The sequence below is a fragment of the Ursus americanus genome, chromosome 11 (genome assembly GCF_024610735.1).
Source record: "Ursus americanus isolate L20-20 chromosome 11, mUrsAme1.1.p, whole genome shotgun sequence".
Taxonomy (NCBI): Eukaryota; Metazoa; Chordata; class Mammalia; order Carnivora; family Ursidae; genus Ursus; species Ursus americanus.
In genome coordinates this window covers 75,606,352-75,629,184 of record NC_142137.1, presented here as the reverse complement: position 1 = coordinate 75,629,184, position 22,833 = coordinate 75,606,352, and the positions used below count along the sequence as shown (strand labels likewise).

Genomic DNA, 22,833 nt, shown 5'->3' with positions numbered 1-22,833 from the left:
GGGCCGTGGATCCGTTACGACGATGAAGACCCGAGAAGGCGAGGAGGAGAAATGCACGCGTCATGGAATCGGGTCTCCGGCTGGGGGGCAGCGGTCTGTCAGGTGACCTGCGGCCGCGATGTCGCGCAGCCGTGGGGGTGCGGCTGCCCTGCCGCCCTCACTGACTGTTGGCCCTTTCAGCATGGAGCCCCATGTGTTTGTCTTGCAGGCGTACGTGTATGACGTCGGCTCGAGCACGTTTTCTCACAGACTGGCTGGACACACGGACACCGTCACTGGCGTGGCCTTCAGCCCGTCAGCCCCCCAGGTACAGTCTCCTTGTGGCAGGGGGAGCACCTCCCTCCCTACAAGGCTTTCCTCATGTTTTCTGTATCTGTTGGCCTTTGTTTTGGTGAAATCCTGTCTTGTTTAAGGTGACGTGCCAGTTTTCATCGCGCCCAGAAGGCGGACGTGGGAGTGTAGGCTTGTTCTGCAGTGGATGTGTTCGTCATTCAGTGCACTTGCTCGCGGCTACAGAAACGTGGGCGTGTCCACGCACACTAGTGTGCACGCTGTAGCTGGCGAGTCCCGGGGCCGCTGAGAAGAGGGTGTAGAAGAGTCTCACCCGTGGCATTTGGGTGGAGGAGGGAGACCACAAAGTTTAAAGGCACTTGTGTAATTAGGAGAAATGATGAGAAGAGAGTTTCGTCAGCTGCAAATCAGTCATACGAGAGAGTGTGTGGCCTTGCATTAAAATACCAACTCTTAAAACTTGGTAATGTGAGTATTTGGGGATGTCAATTCAGAGACTAGTGTTACCGTGTGATTGTGTGTCAGCCTGGCGTGTGCGCGTGTCCACACGTGAACGAAGTGGGACCGCACCTGCTCCCCCCAGCGCGCTGCTGCCGTCAGAGGCGTCTTAGACGCTCGGGCACGTCTGGCTTCCGGTGACACTGGACGTCGGAGGCATGGATGCAACAGGCTGGTCACATCACTGACCACAGAGCCCCCGTCCATGCCATGGAGGTCCTCACGTGCCTGAACGAGCCTACATGCCTACGTCAACTGTGACGTAGCCATGTGGTCCACTGCTGGTGGGCTTTCGGGTTCAAATGTTCTTTGCATGTGTTATTATGATTCACTTTCCCTGATATAAGGCCGTGCTGTGAGGACCACAGGGGCCTGCTTTTCTCGTTGATACTAAGTGTTGTCGTTAGCTCTTGGAGCTGTTGGATTCTGCTTGAATCCTCTGCCTGGCCCGGCACCGGTGAGGTGGACAAGTGTCCAGGAGGGAAGGAGCACAGAACATACGGCGGGGTGAAAGGTCAGCAGGGCACGTGGCAGAGGGCAGGGTGTCGTGACCCTCAGGCGGAGGGCGACGTCTGTGGCTCTGAAAATTCGGTATTGGCATAAAAATGTCTTTTTGTGTAATGGAATGAGGAGCTGCTCTGACTGCTTGACAGTTCAAGTACAGTTACGAGGGAGAGCGGGAGGCGAGGGGAACAGGCCATGCTCCTCCTGAGCCTTGACCCCGATGCGGCGGGAGGGTCGGTGCAGGAGCCGGTTTTCTGGCCACAGAACAGGAACGAGCATTTTCAAACATGAACATACAGCAGCGCAATTCACTTCTATAAAATTGCTGTTGAATTTTTGGAATGGTGATAAAGCCACCCAGGCCTGATTATCTTGGCATGCAGAAATTCGTAACAAAAAGTCTCCCTGTTCCAAAAGTTTTGCATTTTGTCTGATCACAGTTATCAGAAAGATCTCTGTGAATGCATCTTCTATAATGACCTCTAGATATGTTTAAAAGTCTCTGTTTTTTAGTATGATATTTGTTTGATTTTAAGACACACATTATCCCTTCACTAACTTTTCCAAAATTGGAGTGAAACTCAGAATCCTCCTGTTTCCTTTGAAGTGTGTGTTCTGTTTTACAAGATCACTGGTGTCCATTGACCGAAGTACCTGACTCAAGCTTCTGTTCTAAGAAACCTATTAAATGGTGCATCAAAATCATAATTTGATATTTTTATTTGTAGAAAAAGACTTCTCTGAGTTCTCATCACATCAACATTTAACTTTTAGCATATTAATATGTTAGCATGTGAATGCGTGTTGAGGTGCAGAGGGTGGCCTTGTGTGTGCTCAGGGGGTAGGGTTCAAGTCTGTAGGTTCGGGAGTGCTGCTGTGCCAGCCGAGGAGGGCAGGTCTGCATCTCCGGGCGATGGCGCCGCCTCCGTGTCTGGGCAGGAGGGTGTGACTCCTGCGGAGTGCTGCGTTTGTGCTGGGCGCCCATAAACGTCCCCTCTCCTCACAAGAGGAGATGAAACGAGTGCTCCCACAGGTGCACCGTGGGGGAAACCGCGCTTCAGGGTTAGTGGCGTGGGCGTGGTGCCCTGAGCTCCGCAGACTTAACACAGCTGCTGACGTGGCTGCCTTCTTCTTCCACCCACTGCCTTACCTTCTTAGGTTCTTCGTTGCATGAATTCTGGGTGACTGCCCTCAACTTGAATTGTGCTTGCGCAGATCAGCCATTGACCTTCAATCTTTTGTTTCCTCCTTGTCCTGTGGTTGGCCCCGCCTCTCCACGGTGGCTCCTGGTGCTGAGTCGTGCCCGGGATGGTGCTGGACTTGCAGGCCCAGGGAGGAAACCCACAGGTGCCCACATCTGTCAAGTGCTAGGTGCCGTGCTCTCCAAAGTCACAACCTCATTAGGGCAGGGATCATGAAAACCTGCAGGATAGGCACTGGTTTCTCCATGCCACAGCTGGGAACTCAATTTAAGGGCCCTTGTCCAAAGTGGCTGGCATGGTGGGAGGAGGCGATACCAACCTAATGCCAGGGACGCACCACGACTTTTGGAAAGGCAGGAGATAGATTACTTGACTAGGTTTCTGTTAAATAAATTTCAATTATAAGAAATATTATCCCCTCTAAAAATCAAAGCCTTGGTCCCTTAGAATGCTACTAGATATGGTTAAAGGAGTAGTGATTTTCACCAGTGCTGTTGCTAATTATCAAAATAAGACTTGTGAGTCTTTTGGAAGAAGATTGCACTGTACTAATGAAATTATTCTCACAAGGCCTGTGGCTAAGAGAGGACTCTGAAAATGAGCAGGAATCCTGACAGCTCACAAGGGAGCATGGGCCTAGACCCCAGAGACTGTGGCAGTGCCTCACATCCTGCTGGGAAATGTAGCCGAGTCAGCATGGCCCACACTTGGCTTGAAGGCTGTGCCATCAGCTTGGGCCACTGGGATACTTGTCATAAGACCTGTCCATTCAGCTGTTCGACTGTTTAGGGTGGGAACGTACATCCAGAAAGCACCCCAGTAATGTCATCCTGGCTGAGACTGTGGCCGAGAGGTATGAGGAATCCAAACCAGGTGCTACAGAAGAGAGAGGACTGGGGTGTGAGCCCATGGGTTCCTGGTTTGAAAGGGGTGGCTACCAGTCACACGAGAAGTTCAGGAAGAAAGGTTGGGGAAATTGTGGTTTAGCCATGGAGGAAAGCTGCTCCATATGAGGACAGAAGTAGGTGGAATTTGTTGGAAAGTGTAGCAAGAAGTCACAAATATAATTTCATCATGTTATCAACCTTACCTTATGTTAGTATCATAATCATCAATTTTATCTTGTGTCAAGTATGAAATAATTAATAAGAGCATTGATATAAGATAATATAAAAGCTCTTTCTTATTGATAGTGGGCAATGAGGCTGTATTTCCCATTTTACAATTCTGTGTCACGTGGGGCATGTTTGGGGAAGTTTTGCTCGGTCTTCCTGGCTATGCTGGGTTGCATTTAGACCAGGTCTAATGCTGCCCTAGAGCACGAGGTAGAGACATGGAGCCCTCCAATAGTGAGTGTAGACAAGAAGTAGAAGAAGCCAGGTACATGCGTTCAGGGTCCAGTCTACACAACATGGTTCAGGCTATGACTCAAAATACCCCAGCAAGGGAAGAAAGGAGGACCAAATGTGGAAAGTGTGCAGGATGGCATAGTGACTGTTCCCCCCTCTCAGGCCCACAGCCCCTGGTGTGGAGAAAGAGAAGGAAAAAGTTAAGAAATGGAAATCTGAGAACTTTTTATTTTCCTTTAAGGTCGTGATACTTCGCAGTGGACATTTAGGCTGTTTCCAGTATCTTGGTGTTATAAGTAATATTCAGATGTACATCCTGAGTGTGCAGTGTTTCTATATCTGGATTTTATTTCCCAATATAGGTCATTAAAAGTAGTGCTACTGAGGAAAAGAGCAAAAACTTGCAAGGATTCTGATATATACAGAGAAATAGTTTTCAAATGTCCCCCATTGCTTGTTTCCTTTACCAAGTTAGATTATTAACACTTTCATTATCTTCGTTAAGTTCATTATCGAGAAATATTGCCTTTTTAAAAATACTATGAAGATTGTGTCTTATTCCATAAGCTGTTAATTATTGGAGTTTTTCATTTTAAACTTGCTTGTTTATATCCTTCATATCTTTATCTTTCGGACCCAATTTAAAAGTGACATTTTGTCCTTTGTATTTATAGTGTTTTTTGTAGATTCAGTTTTGCTTTTTATTTTGTTGATTTTTCTCTCGAGTATAGAACTTGGATCTCTTCTAATTACACCAGGCCTAGAAAGTTTTTTCTCTTCAAAATTTATCTCCCTGATGAAAGTATGGTAGATTTCACATAAGATTGTAATTTCAAGCGCCCTGGCTGGCAGCTCCAGTATTTAGGTCACGTCGGAGCCTCATTTTGTTGACGGCTGTTTCTGTTGACAGTCGGCTCGCCTGCCTTTCTTTTGATGGGTTGTAATTTTTGAGTGAATGCTGGATGTTGACTGTGGGAGGACATAAGGATGCCTGGACAAACATGTCTCTTTTTCTGCTAGGCTGTTAGTTTGGTAGGGTTAGGAGTTGAGCCAGGTGCCATGCATGCACTTTAATTATTAAAACTTTGATTATATTAAGGTCATTAGAATCACCACAGATCATTATACAAATAGAAGTACACAGACAATATTGTATTCTTCCCAAGTCATCTTTTCTCAAACCTTTTAGAAAATTTTATTTACTAAAGCATATGAGGATGAAATTCAAATCTACGTGTTTTAAATAGGCCACCTTACTTTGAGAGTTGTGTTTAGCTCTGCCAGTGAAAAATAACCTGAGTCTATATCTGGGAAAGGGTTATTTTCCTTGGTTTTTACATTGAATAAAAGTTTGCTGGCTCCCCCTAGCTGGCTTCTCTAGTGGTTGGGGTTAATATACAGATGAAGTGTATCAAGCCCACAGTCTCAATAGTTTCCTGTGAATTTAGGAATAATCTGAAAATAATTAATACTTTAGGTGTTTGTAATGTTTTAAGGATTTTGATACATTAAAATATTTGATTCCAGCCTGAATATGAATTGACTTAGATTTGTGACTTTTTAGTGGAGAAAGATGAGAAAATTTTGCTGTTTGTGAACAGCGTTTGAATTTTCAAGAGAAGTTGAGATTCACCTCATTTATGAGTTTATTTTTGTAGATTTTTGACAATTGGGAGCATTTGGCTTTTTAACTTTTTTTCATTTAAAGTATTCAAGAAAATATAACGTATTTGAAATGAATCTTGACAATTTTAGAATAACTTAAATTGTAAACTTAATTCATTGCTTAAAGATTTTTAATCTGTTCATCATGAGTAGATTTGACATAAATGAAACCCACTTTGCATGTGACTGTTAAAATTTGCTAGATTTCTATATATAATAAATAAGAAATTGAATGAGAAGCTTAAGGAAACTAGGTCTTAAAATTTGACTCTTTAATAAATTGAATTATAAATTACAAAAGTCAAAATGAACCACAAGTCTCCAGCTCTGTTGTGGAGATGAAGGGTGAAAAGTCGTGATGCTGCGTCTCTACTTCCCACGGCCCTTAGGAGAGTGCACAGTTGCAGGAGGCTTGGAGGATGCGTTCCAGGTAATGCACGCGCCTGCACGCTGTGTCAAGACGAGCCCACCTTTGCGGGGGCGCCAGTGGGGATGTTGGAGGAGAAGCTGAAAGAGTGGTAGTTCTCCCACCACAGCTGATACAAAAGACTGAGAACAGTTCTGCGTGGCATTTACATTAGCTCAATTTATGAGGAAGGGGCATGCGGCTTAGCTTCTGGGAGTATATGATCTCCACTCAGGTCAGGATTTGAAGGTCACTAAAACGGCACCGAAGACGCATACCGTTCATTAAATAGGACACGTCTTCCGCATTTCTGTGGTGACATCATTCTGTGTTTGGTTATAGACATCTTTGCCTTTTATGAATAAATTTACTTAGCCCTGCAAGGCAAGTGGTGGGGTTTGGGCCTGAGGTCATGACCCCCATCTGTGTGTGGCCTGCTCCCTTTCTCAGCTGTGACGGTGAGAGAGACGGCCATCTGGCAGAGCTGTTTGTCCTCAGGATAGGAAGTGGTGTGGTCCAACACTGCTCTAACTCAGAGTGAAATCCTAAACCCCAAGCCCAGGTTCCTTTGCCGTTTGATGTAAACATACAAAGACATGTCAGTAAGTCGCAGCATGGTGCATGCTTTCCTCTCGGTGAATGGCAGGTCAGGAGTGGTCATCAGTGCAATAGTTTTGTGTTTTCTTCTCATGTAGCCTGTTCTGAAGGCCCTGAATGCAGGGAGGATCCGCTCAGGGTCCACGAGGACAGACTTTGCAAGTGCTGAGTCCCCAGGTACCTTCTCTGGGAAGGCAGGAGGTCACTGTGGAGTGCGGGCACCTGCAGGGGCCCCCAAGCCAGAGGAGAGGCCTGTGCACCGGGGACATTTGTTCTGCCCAGACAGAGCTGGGTGTTCTCCAGCCATCTCTCAGAATGACCCTGAGAGTTGTAGCTTTAATAAGCGGTGCTATTATTTACACACACAATGTTTCCCTCTCAATGTACCATCAGCCACAGACAAAACTGTGCTATTAAAGAAAGATCGATAATAAAAGTAAAAACTGAACTCATCCTATCAGCGAATGAGAAAATGGTACTTGGTTTGCAAAACTCACTTCTTAGCACTCAACTCCTCAGGGACGGCTCCGTTACAGGAAGTGGAATGGCCTCTCCGTGTGCATCCCCAGAATGTTCTAGCGTTTGTGTGATTCATGAAGACACACTGTGAAGGAAAATAGTTTCTTCAGTGTTTAAGGTCAGGAAGGAAATAAATACGTATTCTAGATTTTTAACACCTGATGAGGTGTTTTTAGTAGTTGAAAGTTAATGACCAATCCCCTTCTACTAGACAGAAATAGACCAAGGTCCCCAGTGTTCTTATTTGGAAAAGAGCATCAGATCACTTAGGTGTTTCTAATTTAGAAGATCATGTAGATCTTACTATTAAAATTCAGTCTCCTTGATGACTGAGAGTGGGTTTCACCTTGGTATAAAATTTTACCAAAAAAAGAAAAAAAATAGACTTTGCCTTTGGGAATCGGCCCTGAAGTCAGGTGAAGACAGACGCGGAAGTGTCAGCACTGTGTGCGTGGGGAGGGGGCACCCGCATCTGTGCTGGCTCCGGGCTGCTGAAAGCTGCTGTTTGAGAGACCACCTCGCAGGGAGCTGGGGGTCGGGGTCAGGCAAATAAGACGGGCTTTCTTTTCTCTAAGCAGAGCACCTCTCTGGGACTGTTTCCTTAGTAGATGCATCTCGGAGAATGGCTTTTCCTCTTTTTTTTTTGAACATGTAACTCAAACAGACCACCACTCATTCGTACATCTGTGATTTTTGCAGAAAGTACTCCCAACAGTTCATAAGATGTGCAGTATTTAGGTGGACAGGAGGAGAGAGCATGGACTGTGGCTGTAGCAGGACTGGACTGGAATGTCATCGTGGGCTCTTCCACATGTGTGGGTCCTTGCCGGGCCCTCCCACCTCCCCAGCCTCACCTCTGCATCTTGGGCTGTGAGCCACGGCGCGGACTCTGGTGGGAGTCACTGAGTGGGGCGACTGACATTGGTGTCAGGGCCAGAGAACCAGGCTGGGGAGCAGACAGCAGCCACGGTCTTCCTCAGGCTGGGAGGCTGGGTGTGCTCAGGGCCACACAGAGGGACACTGGATTCCAGGCATGTCCTCGGTGTTGACGTGCAGATAGGAGTGCAGGAACCACACTGGCTGCCCTTTGCCTTCTTGTCCACCTGTCTGGTCCTTGTGGCGCCCATCATGACCTCCAGAGACAGGAAGAGCTGGTCACCAGTCCAGCATCAAGTGCCCTGTGGAGAGGAGTGGACCCAGAGACCCAGGAGCCGCGGAGTCCTCATGGTCTTTGCAGTGAGACGTGGGTGAAGTTGTGTCTCGTACGTGGCTCTTCTGAAGTGCTCCAGAGATCAGATTCTCTCTTAAACCTTCCCCCACCCCCACCCCAGTTTGGCCTGGGTGACTCCTTCAAACTTCAAATGTGGACTCAGGGATCACAAAATTAAGCCAAACAGTGAACTTGATGAATCGATTTTCTTATCTTCATGGTTTGGACTTTAAATTTTAAATTAAGAAAACAATACATTTTGATTATACTCAGTCCTTAAAAATCACGTTGAAGGGAAAAAGGTTTTTGCTACTGTGCCTATTTGAACAGTTTCTCTGTCCCTTTTCTCTGTTGTGAAGAAATAGGTCTGTGCTCATCCGTTTCACTCTTGAATATGATATTTTTTAAAAAATCGTGCTTCACATTTTCAGTGGAAAATCAGCTTTGGTCAGCTGAAGTCGTGTTGATGTCAGCAGAGGCCTCTTTGTACCGGAGAAGCCTGCGGGGCCCGCCTCGGTGCGGAGAGACTAGCTCCTGCCCCCCACCCCCCAGGGGGCCCCATGCGCACCTGCCACTTGGTGGGCTCTGTTTCTGGTCTCTGCTGTCTTCGAGTCAGTGACTGTCTGCCAGGCTGCGCTCTGTAGGACAGGTCTACACACCCACGACTAATTTTTTATCTGGAGCCAAGAAGAAAAAAGTTTGAGTTCAACCTAAGCATTTACTTGTACTTTAATCACATCTTTAGGAAGTGGGAACTGAATTATCTTCATAGTGCAGATAGGGAAACTGAGGCACGAAGAAGCTGACATACTTGAGCGCCATGGTGCGCTGTATGATCTGCACTCCATGGAGCTAACGTCAGCTGCCTGGCGTGCCCGGCACTGCACACCCACAGCGCCATGTCAGGACGCAGACAGAAGTCAGGGTGCCCCCAGGGAGGCTCAGGGAGGCTCCTGGAAGAGATGAGCGACTGGAGCATGTGGCAGCGGAAGTGGGAACAGAGGCCACACTCCACTGCTTAGGGAGGCCTGGGCACGAGGAATGTTTTCCATCCTAGACTTATACACCAAAACTGAATTCTACGACGAGATTTTATTCTGTGGGAGGCAGGATGTTTTCCATTTTTATTCATGTGTCAATAACACTCTTTTTTTTAGCCATTGAGTACTTTCAAATTTGTTTTCATATATGACGTTCTAGTTCTGAAGCTCATGTCATTCCCAGATATTTCCTGCCCACCTCATCAGGCCACATCACGAAAGCTAATTTCATTCCTAAGAACCTAAGAGTCTCAGTACTTTCCTCTTGGAAAATATTCTGTAGATTCTAGCAAAGTCAACAGCGAAGCCATAAATTTAAATGTAACACATACTAAAGGAATAAAACCTGCTTTTGCCACATTATTTATTTTAATATTCAAGTAATTTTCTATAAAAACCAAAATATTGTACCAGAATTCGACCTTTCACTATAATGCAGGCATGACCTACCCAGGTGATAAATTAAGAAGATGAAACATAAATAAGGCATCGGTTTCAAGTTTGGGCTGCTGGCAGGTTTCGTTGGGCAGAAAGGGAAGGAGGCTGAGCTATGACAGCATCTGGGTCTGTCAGGGCTCCCCCGGCACACGGAGAGTGCCTCGTGGTCTGTGCCCCAAATGGATGATGGCCAGCGTGCACCGTCGGCAGCCGAATCTACTCCAGGACTCAAGGGCGAGTGACTTCCCTCTGGCCAACAGTGGTCAAGTTGGACAGCCTGTTTTGCTGTAGATTTATGGCTCACGCACTCTGGACAATTGTGTGGGGGAATGCTGGTGTGCAAAATGTGCTTGTATCAAGGTCTAGTAGAATGTTTCTGGAAATACCAAGGTATTTTGGACCCTATCCTGGGTGTTCTCTGTTCACAGATGCATGGAAGAGGCTAGAAATGTGAACTTTCACAAGATCACCTGATTTTGGTGCAGTTGGGCCTCAGGTCACGCTTGGAGAGATTCTGCACTAGGTTACCTGGGATCTGGTGTACCAGCTGTCTGCAGCAGAGCTACCCTCCTGATTGAGACCGCTCGGCAGGCAGATGTTCCTATCCCGGGTTGCAATCACCGACTTCCACCCATTTTCCCTCAGAAGACCTATGTCTGTCATTCAGTAGCAACGCCTCCACCGGGACCTAGCCGAGGCTTGTTCATGAGTGCAAGGGTGCACCTGTCTGTCTCCATCCTGGCTAGGGGGACAGACAGCACCCGTTCCTGATTCAGATATGCTCAAAAGTCACTAATTAACGTGCCTTAAACACAGCAGTACTTTAGTGAGGAAAGCGGATCGTGTCCAGAAACCATCACTCATATGTCGGACACAGTAAGTTAAGAGGAAGATTGAATTCACAGCCTTCTGATGAAATGCAGGTCACACATGTTTGTTGAAGCCAGAACATCTCAGGTCATGAAGAGGTGTGGTGACGTGATCTCTTCACTACTCTCTTCCTTCTTCCAGATCAGAAGCGTACCTAGAAGCTGAAAGGGTCTCACAGACAGGATGGCCCCTGGAGTGGCGACTGGGACGTCTGCGCGCAGACAGTGGGGCCCCCGGTGCGGCGATGGGGGCATCTATGCATTTTACACCGCGGTCAGCGCACATTATGCCCACGATACAAGAGCAGCAGCGAAACCATCTCAGATCTACTTCTGACCCTCGCCCGACCGTCTTTTAAGTTTGTGAGGAGTTAAAGCAAGATATTTTTCTATACTTTTAATCAATACTAAAATATTATTTGAGTCAGAATTAAAAAGGCGAGATTGAAGGTGGAGACAGCCAGAGCTGACAGTTCATCCACAATCGCACTGATGCATGTGCTCTGAGTCAGGTCGGAGGCTGGCTCTGCCCCTCTCGTGGACTGGCAGTGGCCACACTCGCTGTGGCTCACTGTGGCCCAGTGCACATGCCCCTGGGACCCCTGCTACCTCCAGACACAGGACTTCCCCTTCACCGGGACCTTCCACGCCCCAGAGCAGAGTATCCCAGCGTCTTTCTTGTCTAGAGCTCTGTGGCAGTGGGACCTTTGTCCGTGCCCTTAGGTGTCCCTGTGGCCGTGGAGAGCTTTTCTGTTGGGTTAGCCAGGGAGGCTCTGGTGTTTCCTGTTTGGGCATGTTCATGACTGAAGCCGCTTCTGGTGCAGCTGTCTGTGGGCAGACGTGTCCCCTTTCTCCTGAGCAAGTGGATGGGAGCACGGCTGCGGGCGGGCTCGCGCTCCGCACTGAGAGCCTCCTCGCTACTTTCTAGGGCAGGTGCTGTTCCTACCCCCGGGACTGCCCTGTTTCCTTAGTCTTTTTAATTTTAGCTATTGTGGTATTTTTATTGTGGTTTTAATTTGCATTTCTTTAATAATGACTGATATTGAATACTATATCATATGATTATAGGCTTATTTTTAATTATTCATTATTATTAATGAGTAGTAGAACTTTTTATGTTTTTTTTTAAAGGCTTATTTATTTATTTGATAGAGAAGGCGCGTGTACATGAGGTGGGGAGAGTGAATTCCAAGCAGACTGCACACTGAGCATGGAGTGGGACACAGGGCTGGATCTCACGACCCTGAGAACATGACCTGAGCCCAGATGAAGAGTCAGATGCTTCCCTGACTGAGCCACCCAGGCGCCTCAAGTTGTCGAACTTTTTAAAAAGTGTGTTCGGATACTGTCATAGGCCATATGCATTACAAATATTTCCCCTCATCTGCGGTTCGTCTGTTTGTGTTTATACTGTCCCGTAATGAACATACGTGTTGAATTTTTATGAAGTGCGAATTTTACTTTCTGGCTTGGCTGGAAAATCTTGCCAACCCAAAGCCTGCAAAGATATTCTCTATGTTTTCTCGTAGGAAGTTTGTTTGTGCTTATATTTAGTGGTTCATTCATACCCCGTGGTACCTGCTGCCTGTTGCTCCCTAACGGTCGGCTGACCCTCGAGCGCTGCGGGGCGAGCGGGTTTTCCCCGTAACTACAGCACAATCCTGTAGACATACGTTGTCTTCCGCACGGTTGTGGTGGTAAGGTTTTCTCTCTGCTAGCCGACTCCTGTAAGAACACTTAGTATGTGACGCGAGCGGCATACAAACTGCGGGTTAACCAGTGAGGCTTCTGCTCTACGAGAGGCTATAATTGTTCGTTTCTGAGGAGGCAAAAGTCATGTGCAGAGTTTTGGCAAGCAGGAGTTGCCCCTAACCCCCACGTTGTTCATGGATCAACTGCTTTAGCAAAAATGTAGTGTCCTGAAACATTGATTCTCATGATTCCCGTGGGTCAGGAGCCTGGACGTGGCTCGGCCCGGTCCTCAGATCAGGGGCTCTGACAGCTGTGGCTGAGCTGTTGACCAGGGCTCGTGCTCACCGGGTCTCTCCTGGGGGCGGGTCCCCCTCCAGGCTCATCAGCTTGTTGGCACGTTCTGGATCTTTGTGGTTGTGAGACCGAGAGCCTCAGTGTCTGGCTGGCTGAGGGCTCGGAGTCACCGTCAGCGAGGACCAGTCTCTCCCTGCCAGGCCGGGACCCCAGTGAGGCCACCTGCTCCCTCACAGTCCACAAGGGAAGAGACCCCAGCGGGGCAGTGTGCAGTCTCGTGTGTAACTGTGTCCCACCGCTGTGTTGGGGGCCCAGGGAAGTCCCAGCCCACCCACACTCGGGGACAGTGCGTCACGTGTTGGCCTGCACGTCCTGCTTGAACTAGTTGAACTAATTTGGGGAATAGAGAAAAATATAGATCAAGATTCTTTTTTTTTTCCATGCAAATATGTATTCACTCTAGCAATACTTGTTAAAAATACTTTTCTCTTCCACTGAATTTCATTGGCGTCTTTGTTGAAAATCAATTGACTCTATAAGTGTGGGTGAAATGTCTCATTTAATACATAATCTTTTACAATTTTAAGAGGTATTTTAGCTTATTAATTGGGTTTATTTTCCCGATGGTATGGGTACCACTATAGTCATCTGGTGAAGATTATCTTTTTTTTAATTTTTTATTATGTTATGTTACTGTGTGGTGACTAACATAGCAGAGATTATCTTCTTTCTAAATACCACCTCTGAAACCTTTCACAGTCTTAGGAGTCCATATTATGAAATTGAAGTCTCATTAATTTTGTTCTGGAAAGTTAGTGTAATCACTGAATTACATTGTAATCAACCTTATGCATCTGGGATGATCATAGTTTTGCTGTATTACTTTACAATTTTTTAATTTTTCCCCTGGGTTTTTAGCGACAAACATAAATGATCAATGTTTTTCATCCTCCCCGCTGCCCCCTGGATTTGGTCCAAACCCTCAGCTGGGCCAGCTAGGTCTCTCTGGCGTGCCCAAGCCTGCTTCCTGCCTTGCTGCCCACACGTCTGCCCCAGGGTTCCATGCCCAGCCCAGGCACCCCGCTCCCCTGTGGACCTCTGCCCCGCACCCTTGTCCCCCCCGGAACACGTTTTTACTGCCCCCCTCAGTCTCCAAACCGCTCAGCCTCCTCAGTGTTCGAATGCTGTCCTCCGTAAACTCCCCCGAAGCCCAGTCAGCCTCAGACCCCCCAAGTGTGAGCACCAGGCTTCAGAGCTTGGTGCGAGGAGCACACAGGGCGCTGTGTTCTCAACTTCCCAGTTCAGACGGCAGCTCCTCCCTGGAATCTGAGTCCCTGAGGGGGTGGTTCATCCGCAGGTGTTTATTCCTGGACGTCAGTCTGATCACCACTGCAGAGCAGATCGACGCTCGCTGGATACCGGTCAAAGAAATGATGCCGTGTTTTATTTCTCACAGCTTTACTCATTTCCACATTGCCTAGAAATCACAGTATTTTCCAGCTGAGATACAAGTATTTCAGAGTATTTATCTTGTTGTGGAGGCAGAAATGCCCATCAACACGCAGAGTTCTCAAAAACTCACCTCTGAAGTCCGTCTACTTAGATTTCTGCCTTTGAAATAGTAAATCGTTAGAAACGCTGAGTGAGTTCTGTGTGTAAAACGCAGCTGCTTGGGAAGTGGAACTAATCCTCCTTGAGGACTGCCTCCCATCTGGTGACCAACACAGAGGCTGTGGGGCGGCCCCCACCGCCACAGACATGGGGACCCGTGACGAAGACGCCGCGCACGGACAGCATTCACTTGCGTTTCCTGAGGATATACACAGCTTCGGCATTTTCAGGGACTATACGCCCACACTGTTCAGCGTTTCAAAGGGCATTTTCCCAGTAATGGTTGTGTGAAGATGCACGGGTCCACAGGCAGGGGCGTCAGAGCACATCAGTGACTTATGGGCAGATGGCCAGCAGGTTGCAGCTCTTTTCCCTCTTATCTTGGTCAGAGGAATCACTGGTGTGAGCTGGCACACCCCCTTCTTCTCACACAAACCGTCAAGTTTCCTTTGGAAGGCTGCACGTATCATTGCCCATCTCCCGTCCGTCTGTCCTGCCCACCTGCAAAGTTCTTCCAGACCTTGAGGTTGAAGGAACATGCGTGTCAGGCCGTAACCCACCACACACCTCTAGCTTCGGATACATGGGCTTCACTGTCGGATTTCTGAGATTTCCTTAGCTGGGAAAGAGCATTCCGTGTGGTGATTGCTTCATTGGTTCTGAGAATTACGATTTGTTTTTTCATGACTCATTTTAGCGGAACTCGAACAACAGCATTTTGGAGCTGGAAGGGACGTGAAGGGGCTGGTTCCTGGACCCAGAGTGTGTCGAGGCTTGTAGCACGGGCCTGCTGTCTGTCCTCTCACCAAGACCTGTCCTTCCACCGAGACCCGTGCTTGCTGTCAGCCACACCTCCGGCCTCTGTGGCCATCACTGGGAGCCTCCCGTGACTCCTGATGCTGGCATCTCATGCCCCAGGACTGACTGAGCAGCAGGCTCCCCGCACAGAGCAGTGCCACTGTACCCCTGAGAGCACAGCCACCTCCTGCCATCGGGGGAGCTTGTCACCAGCACAGGCACAGAGGTGCCTGTGGTGGCCATGGCTCTGATCACTCATTGTCCCTGGAGTCGGACGGCTTTCTGTTTAAGCACGTGGATGTCGAGCTTGAGGGGTCCTGGTGATCTGCTATCAAATATAGTCATATGTTGAATATTCACAGTTCTATATCAGGAGTGGGGACACAAGAAGTTCTCAGGAATTTACATGCTAAAGGGACTCTGCAACGTCTGTCACGGCAAACTCCCCACCTGCCAGTTACTATAAAGCAGTGATGCCTGGCGGCAGGGCGACTGGAAAATACCTAGGATCAGGGAGGAGAAGCAGGGAGGAGGGCGGTGTGGGGGGAAAAGACCACATCAGGGAAGAAAAATGACAGGACATTAGATTCAAGCAAAAAGGGGCTCTCGTATAAGTACCAGAAGATGAGGCAGGAATCCTGAAGTGAGAATTTAATGCTTTCCCGTGAAACTTCACTGTTGGCGTTTACTCAAGCTGAATTGGGGGGGGGGGTGCTCGCAGCCAATGAGGAGTCTCCATGTGCCCCGGGGTGGCTGTCTGCTCAGTGTCCTGTCCCCACCCACTGAGAGTCCCTCAGATGTGTTCAGAGGTGAACCGAGGCAGCAGTCTTAACCTGGATGCCGGGTACATGTGGCCTGGCAAGGGGAATCCTATACGCAGGTCCCACTGGCCGCCCGCCCTCGGCAACCCTGCACGGGCATTTCCAAGTGGGTGTGCCAAGACTCCAGAGGACGCTTGGTGCTCAGGCAACATCGGCACGTTCCCTGGAATTTCCAGGACACGCACGTCACACTCAGAAGCAGAAGCCCCATGCAAGCTCAGCGGTCACTTACACACATTCACGGGAGTGACTTTCTGCAGACTTCCATCTGCGAGCAGAAGCTGGCAGTCAGTTGCTGTCATTTCGTCTGTCAAATGGTGAAGCCCAAAACAGAGTCCAACTTTTCATGGGCCATGGGCATTCAGAAAACAAAATAAACACAGTAGAATAAATTACAGAAAATTAAAGTAGAATTACAAAATAATTGTATCAAACCATGAGAATCAGAGACATCTGAATAAGCCGTGCAGAGAAGAGGCACTTGTCTCTTCCCCTGAAACTTGACAGCAGAGGCATCATGTTGTTAGTGGGAACCGTGGTGACTGTTCAGACCAGCAAGCCCGTCTGGCTGCAGGATGTAGAGAAAGTTAGATTTGGCCAGAGGGAATATTTTAAAGAGCTAGTTAGCTGTTTTCAACAATGTCTTAGCATCACTATTAGAGAAGAAGAGAGCTGTGAAATAAAAAATAAAGCCTCTCCTCCCAGTGAAGGAAGGAAGGAAGAGAAGAAGGGAGAGAGGGGGGAAGGAGGGAAGGAAGAAAGGGAGAGAAGGAGGAAGGAGGGAGAGAGGAGGGGAAGAAGGAGAAATGCAAGCACTGCAGTGAACCCAGACACCCAACTTCAAAGCGCTTTTCCTAAAACCACGACTGGAGAAAGGAAAAACAGAAGGTCCTGTGTGTTTAGATGTCACATGAATCCAGATGACACTTCTGGCCTCTGCCCACATGTTACAACAGTGACTCACATTTAAAATAAGGATTTGCCAGTGTGCTTTCATCACCAAAGTACTGGAGCCTGTGACCACGGACCAGTGCCGAGAGGGGTACACACGGAGCGGGGTGTCAAGGACGGGTTGTCCACAGGCCGGTCCAAACGGGGGGTGCAGACGGGTGGGGGGTGTCAAGGACGGTTTCCCGTGGCACATGTGCACCAGTCGATGCTCGGGTGGGCCGTGGTGCTGTTCTGCTGGTCTTCTGCTGCCATTACATCCTTTGCTAAGGGACCATTTGGGTTGAGGCAACCCTGGGGCAGGGAGATCTGCAGACTTGGACCAGTTCTCTTTGAGAAATTGTAAATGGACCTTCTGCAGGTCTACAAAACAGTTGCCATAAATATAATTCATGGTAGACATCAGATACTGTTTTAAGAGTAACAATTTATGTTTTGAAGTCTCTTAAATTTCTTCTTGATAATTGCTCCAAAATTAACTCCCAGTGCACAGACTGACTTTTGGAATAAGATGCTTGGAAGTTGAAACCCATACGGGGCTCGTTGTGACATGAGGGGCTGCTGCAGGGTCTGAGTCCCCATGGAAGGCTTCCTGAGGTCAGTGCGTTGGTGTCATTAGGCCGCTGCTTCAGGACTGAATGCCATTTTGGATCACCGTGTTCTGGAAATGCTTTCTTGAAATTTTTAAGCAATCATCATGACAACAGTGTTTATTCCTAACAAAAATATAGGCTTCTGCCTGCTTCTGGAGTTGATTAACTAGAAATCTGGTCTCCACTGAAATGAGATGTTGACTTTGCAAAACTGCCTTATAGGTTGGAAGTGACGCTCCAATTACACCCAGGAAGTCAGGGGCGTGCGTGCCGCGTGACTCCACCACGCTGTGTGCGCCCAGGATTCATCTCAGCCTTAGGGCCACGCCAGAGCCAGTGAGAAGCCACAAGGCGAGACACTGTAAATAACATTCAACAACTGATTTTAGCTTGATAGTTGCATGTTATAAATAACTACTTCTAATTCCGTGTATTTTAAATTCCAGTAACTAGTTGATAGTTGCACTGAAATTAGCACTTAACACAAAATGTTAAACATTGTCTTTATTGCTTATAAAACTGAATGATTCTTCTCAGCTCACTGCTCAGAGGTTGGTTGCGTGGGCTCCGAACCCCACTGTGCTTCCCTCTGGACGGAGAGATGACGAGCATTGCTAGTAATGAAGGAAGACCCCCCCTGGAGAGAGGACACCTTGACCTTAAGTGTCTGCTTCACCTTTGTGCTCTCATTTCATCTACCACTTTGGATGGGAAAACTACGTACACCTGTTAACTCAGGGTGAAGAATTCAGAAGTTTGAATGACTCAGTGCCAACTCCGACCATTTTGGAGCTGGATAGAAACAGTGACACAGAATGACGTTGCACTTACTCAGGGTTGCCAGTCTGCTCACCTGGACTCGGAGGAACAGCCACAGATGGGAGGTAAGCGACGACAGTCTCTGAGTGGACGCAGTGGACACCGTGAAGGCCCAGGGTGTGCGGCAAGCCAGGGACACTCTGCTAAAACTGTCCTGGTGAGGTGGCAGCTCCTGCCCCACGGGACTCACAGCCGCTCTGCTCCAGTGCAGACCGAGCACAAAAGGGGGACTTCCTCACCCGCACGTGGAAGCCACATGGTGGCTGGGGGGGGGGCAGCCAGCAGGTGTACCCCTGCAAGGCTCCCAGCCTCCCTGTCCTGGCGGCTCCATCCCTCCCCCTCCGGGTGGGCGGCACCAGGCTGCTGTCCCTGGCCCCTCTGGGTGGGACTGCAGACACCCCGAGGTGGGTGTCCAGAGCTCCACCCGCAGGAGCCTGGTGGCCCAGCCTGGGTGTCCACCCCGCGTGGGAGGCCACCACAGAATCTGGAAGGGGTGGGATGTTGAGAAGAGAACACTTGGAACTGGGCTGACTGAGGGCACATCTGCAGAGGGAATTGAATCCTTTCCCCCACATTTCCCCCCCATGTGTCATCTGTTACCTTAGGGAATCCATGTACACACACAGCCTCCTGCATTATGGACACCCCCCCCCCCCCGACAGGGAGCATTTGTTACAGTCGTGAACCCGCATGGACAGACGTGGTCACCCAGAACCCACCCTTGGTGTCGGATACTCTGTGGTTTGGCGGGGTGTGCAGTGACAGGTACTCCCCATCATAGTATCACACAGAGAGGTTTCTGTGCCCTGAGGACCCTCTGTGCCCCGCCCTCCATCCCTGCCCCAACACCAACCCTGGCAATCCCGTTGTTCATTGTCCCCACGCCTGCCTTTTCCACAGTGTCATGTAGGTGGGGTCACACCGGCTGTGGATTCAGACTTCTTTCACTTAGTGATTTGCATGGACGGTTGCTCCCATCTTTTCATGGCTGGAGAGCTCATTTCTTTCTAGGGCTGAGTTACATTGTGTTGTCTGGACAGGAGTTTTTCTTTACAGCGCCATTTTTCAACTCTTTTCTTGTGTCACCGGCCTGGCAGAGAGCCTGACTAGAAGGACAGGAAGGGGCCTCATCTGAAGAGAATTTTTCAGTGCTTCACCAATAAGGATGACTGTTGATAGGGAACGATTATTGGCCCAACATGTTTTAAGTATGAATTGGTGTTGAATTTTATCAAATGTTGTGTACATCCATTGAGAATATATATATTTTTTTCTTTTTTAAGTTTTTAATGTGATGAATAGCACTTTCTGATTTTTCTAGTATAGAACCACCTCTTACGCTTCCAAAAACCTCAAATTGGACACGATGTCTTGTTCTTGAATAGTAAGCTAGGTTATCAGGTACAGTGATCCCTCCCCCTCGATTCCCTTTTGTCAAGATTGCCTTCCTTATTCTAAGGGTGTGCCCTTGCATAAAAATTGTAGAGTAAGCTGTGTCTATAAACGTCCTTGGGGTTTTCATAGGAATTTCATTGAACCCGTGTATGTATCAATTTGGGGAGAGCTGACATTTTACTGTGATGAGTCTTCCAACCCATGAATATGGTTTGTCCTTCTACTTATGTTGATACTTGATTTCCTTTGTCAGCATAGTGTAATGTTCAGCTTACCTATACTGCTTATGCCTTTAAAAGTTATGTGTGCTATATAATTTTCTTTAATTATAAATGATACTGTTTTTAACATTGGTTTCCACATGGTCATTATCAGTATATGAGATGAGATTGGATTTTGTGTGATGTGACTTCGGTCACATTTCTAGGAGTTGCTTTTTGTGGTTTGGTTTTTTGTGGATTTTTTTTTTTTTTTTTTTTTGGTTGATTCCTTGGGAGTTTCTATGTAGACAGTCACGTCGTCTGCAGATAGGGACAGTTTGCTTCCCCCTGCAGTGCACAAGCATGTTGTGTTTCACTCTTGCTATCTTGCAGTTGTTGGAGCTGCCAGCACTGTGTGGAGTAGGAGCGGGTGTCCCTCTGTTGTCCCCAGTCGGGGAGCATTCTCTCCTTCACGTTACGTGTGATGCTGGCTGTTGGCGTTTTGCTGATGCTATCAAGTCCTCTTCATAAATTGCTTTTATCACAAGTGTGTGCTGGCTTTTGCCAAATGCTTTTTCAGGATCAATTGATATCATGCAGTTTTTCTTTAGCTTGTTGATAGGGTGGACTGTGATATTTTGACGTTGTATAATGTCTTGTGTCAGTATTAGAGATCTGCACAACATGTGCAGCAACATGGACGGCACTGGAGGAGATAATGCTAAGTGAGATAAGTCAAGCAGAGAAAGAAAATTATCATGTGGTTTCACTCATTTATGGAACATAAGGAATAGCAGGGAGATTGGTAGGAGAGGGAAGGGAAGAGTGAAGGGGGGGTAATCAGAAGGGGGAATGAACCACAAGAGACTATGGACTCTGGGAAACAAACTGAGGGCTTCAGAGGGGAGGGGGGTGGGGGAATGGGATAGGCCGGTGATGGGTAGTAAGGAGGGCACGTGTTGCATGGTGCACTGGGTGTTATACGCAGACAATGAATCATGGGACTTTACATCAGAAACTAAGGATATACTGTGTGGTGACTAACATAACATAATAAAAATTAATAAAAAAAAGAAGATCTGCATAATTAAGTGGACTGTACTTTTCATGTGATTAATGCATGATGTTACAAAAGCATGCATCGGTAGAGATCCATCCATTCACACTGGAAGATAGACCGACAGATTTTAGCAGGTAGGAATGTGCTCATCGACATGGTTTGACTCCGCAGTTCACACGGCCTTTAAGAAACACCCACTCATCATAGTTTGGAGCAGCATGAAAGAAGATTATTCTCAATCATCTGAAAGGACAGTGAAGAATAGTTCTTCCATTCCAAGTAGTCTTCAACCAAAACAACATATTGCTTTAGTCTGTATGCAGAAGTAGGAGAACCCAGCTGTCCTCCACTGGGTTAGACATTGATGATGTCACGACAGTCGTCTCACTAAATTTGTTTTTGTTTTGGAAAATATAGGTATTTTTCACAAAATAGGTTATTTATGTAAAAACATAATGGATTTATCATTGTTAGATGAATTCAAGTATAAATATATTTTTAAGTTCTCAGTTTTAATTTATAATTTGCTAAATATTGGTAGATAAAAACTATGTAAACAAAAGGTCTTTGGTTCTCAATAATAAATTTTAAGAGCATGAAGGGGTATTGAGACCAAAAAGTTTAGGAACTGCTACTTTATGATAGGATTATTCTGGCTTTAAATGATTTCTTAGATTCATTTTGGGAAGATGTTTTTCTATAATTTGTTCATTTGCTAAGATTTAAAATGTATTGGCATGAAATTGTGTTCTCTTACCCTTCATTATTATTTGATTTTTATTATAATTTTAAAATTGTGACATTGTTTGAAACTTGCAGAGAAATTGTAAGAATAATACATGGATATTCTATATAGTTTTACCAATATTAATAATAATTTTATTTTATATTGTTATTATTATTATTATTTTTTAATAACTTTTTACTATATTATGTTAGTCACCATACAGTACATCCCTGGTTTTTGATGTAAAGTTCCATGATTCCTTAGTTGCCTATAACACCCAGTGCACCATGCAATACGTGCCCTCCTTACTACCCATCACCATAATATTTTACATTATTTTTTAATTGACTTATTATTTATCCATCACTTCCTTCTTAATTTCTCTGCATGTAGCTATTTAGCACTTGAAATTTGGCTAGTCCAAATTGAGATGATCTATAAATCTGTAATACACATCAGATTTTAAAAACTTGGTACAATGATAAAAAATTTTTAATTAATTTTATATTGATTACATGCTGAAATAATATTTTTATATACTGGATTAAATCAAATATCAAAATTAAATCATTTGTTTTTATTTTTTAGTGTGGCTTCTAGAAAATTTTAAATTATACATACGGCTTGCGTAGTATTTCTATTGGATTATATATATATAAATTTGTTTTTTGAAGCCATCAACAGTATGTTAGAGAAATCTTCTCCTTTATGTCTGAACACATTAGGATGCATTTCCTAAGAACTGTGACATCCTCTTACGTATATAGAATAAGGTTATAAAAATCAGGGAATCTAACATTGATATATCCAATCTGCCGTTCACTTCCAGCTCACATTTAGAAATCCTTTATAACTTTTCCCGTCCCAGGATGATGTATTTCCTGTATTAGTATATCTTCCTAGCTTCTCCTAACTGGACAATTTCTCTGGCTTTCTCTGTATTCCTTGACACTTTTTTTTTTTAAAAAAACACAGGTAGGAGAAGAAAGGGATAAAGAAAGGGGGGGTAATCAGAAGGGGGAATGAAGCATGAGAGACTGTGGACTCTGAGAAACAAACTGAGGGCCTCAGAGGGGAGGGGGGTGGGGGAATGGGATAGACTGGTAATGGGTATTAAGGAGGGCACGTATTGCATGGTGCACTGGGTGTTATACGCAACTAATGAATCATCGAACTTTACATCAGAAACCAGGGATGTACTGTATGGTGACTAACATAATAAAAAATATTATTATAATAAAAAAATTAAAAAACCAAAATTTTTAAACATAAAGAAAACACAGGTCC

The 22,833-nt window shown here is 46.5% G+C and overlaps 1 protein-coding gene across 17 annotated transcripts in view; it reads left to right on the top strand.

The window, feature by feature from the left end:
- Positions 1-22,833, top strand: part of WDR27 (WD repeat domain 27) — a 169,085-nt gene that overhangs the window by 90,370 nt on the left and 55,882 nt on the right. For 13 of the 17 annotated variants that reach the window (XM_087865712.1, XM_087865707.1, XM_087865706.1 and 10 more), the window contains one exon: positions 209-16,897. In XM_087865712.1, the coding sequence (XP_087721838.1) occupies positions 209-412 (204 nt within the window). In that variant the 3' untranslated portion in view covers positions 413-16,897. Of the gene's footprint in view, positions 1-208; positions 16,898-22,833 lie in introns of those variants that run through there. The other 4 variants (XM_087865709.1, XM_087865711.1, XR_015726188.1 and 1 more) reach the window with 3 other exon arrangements.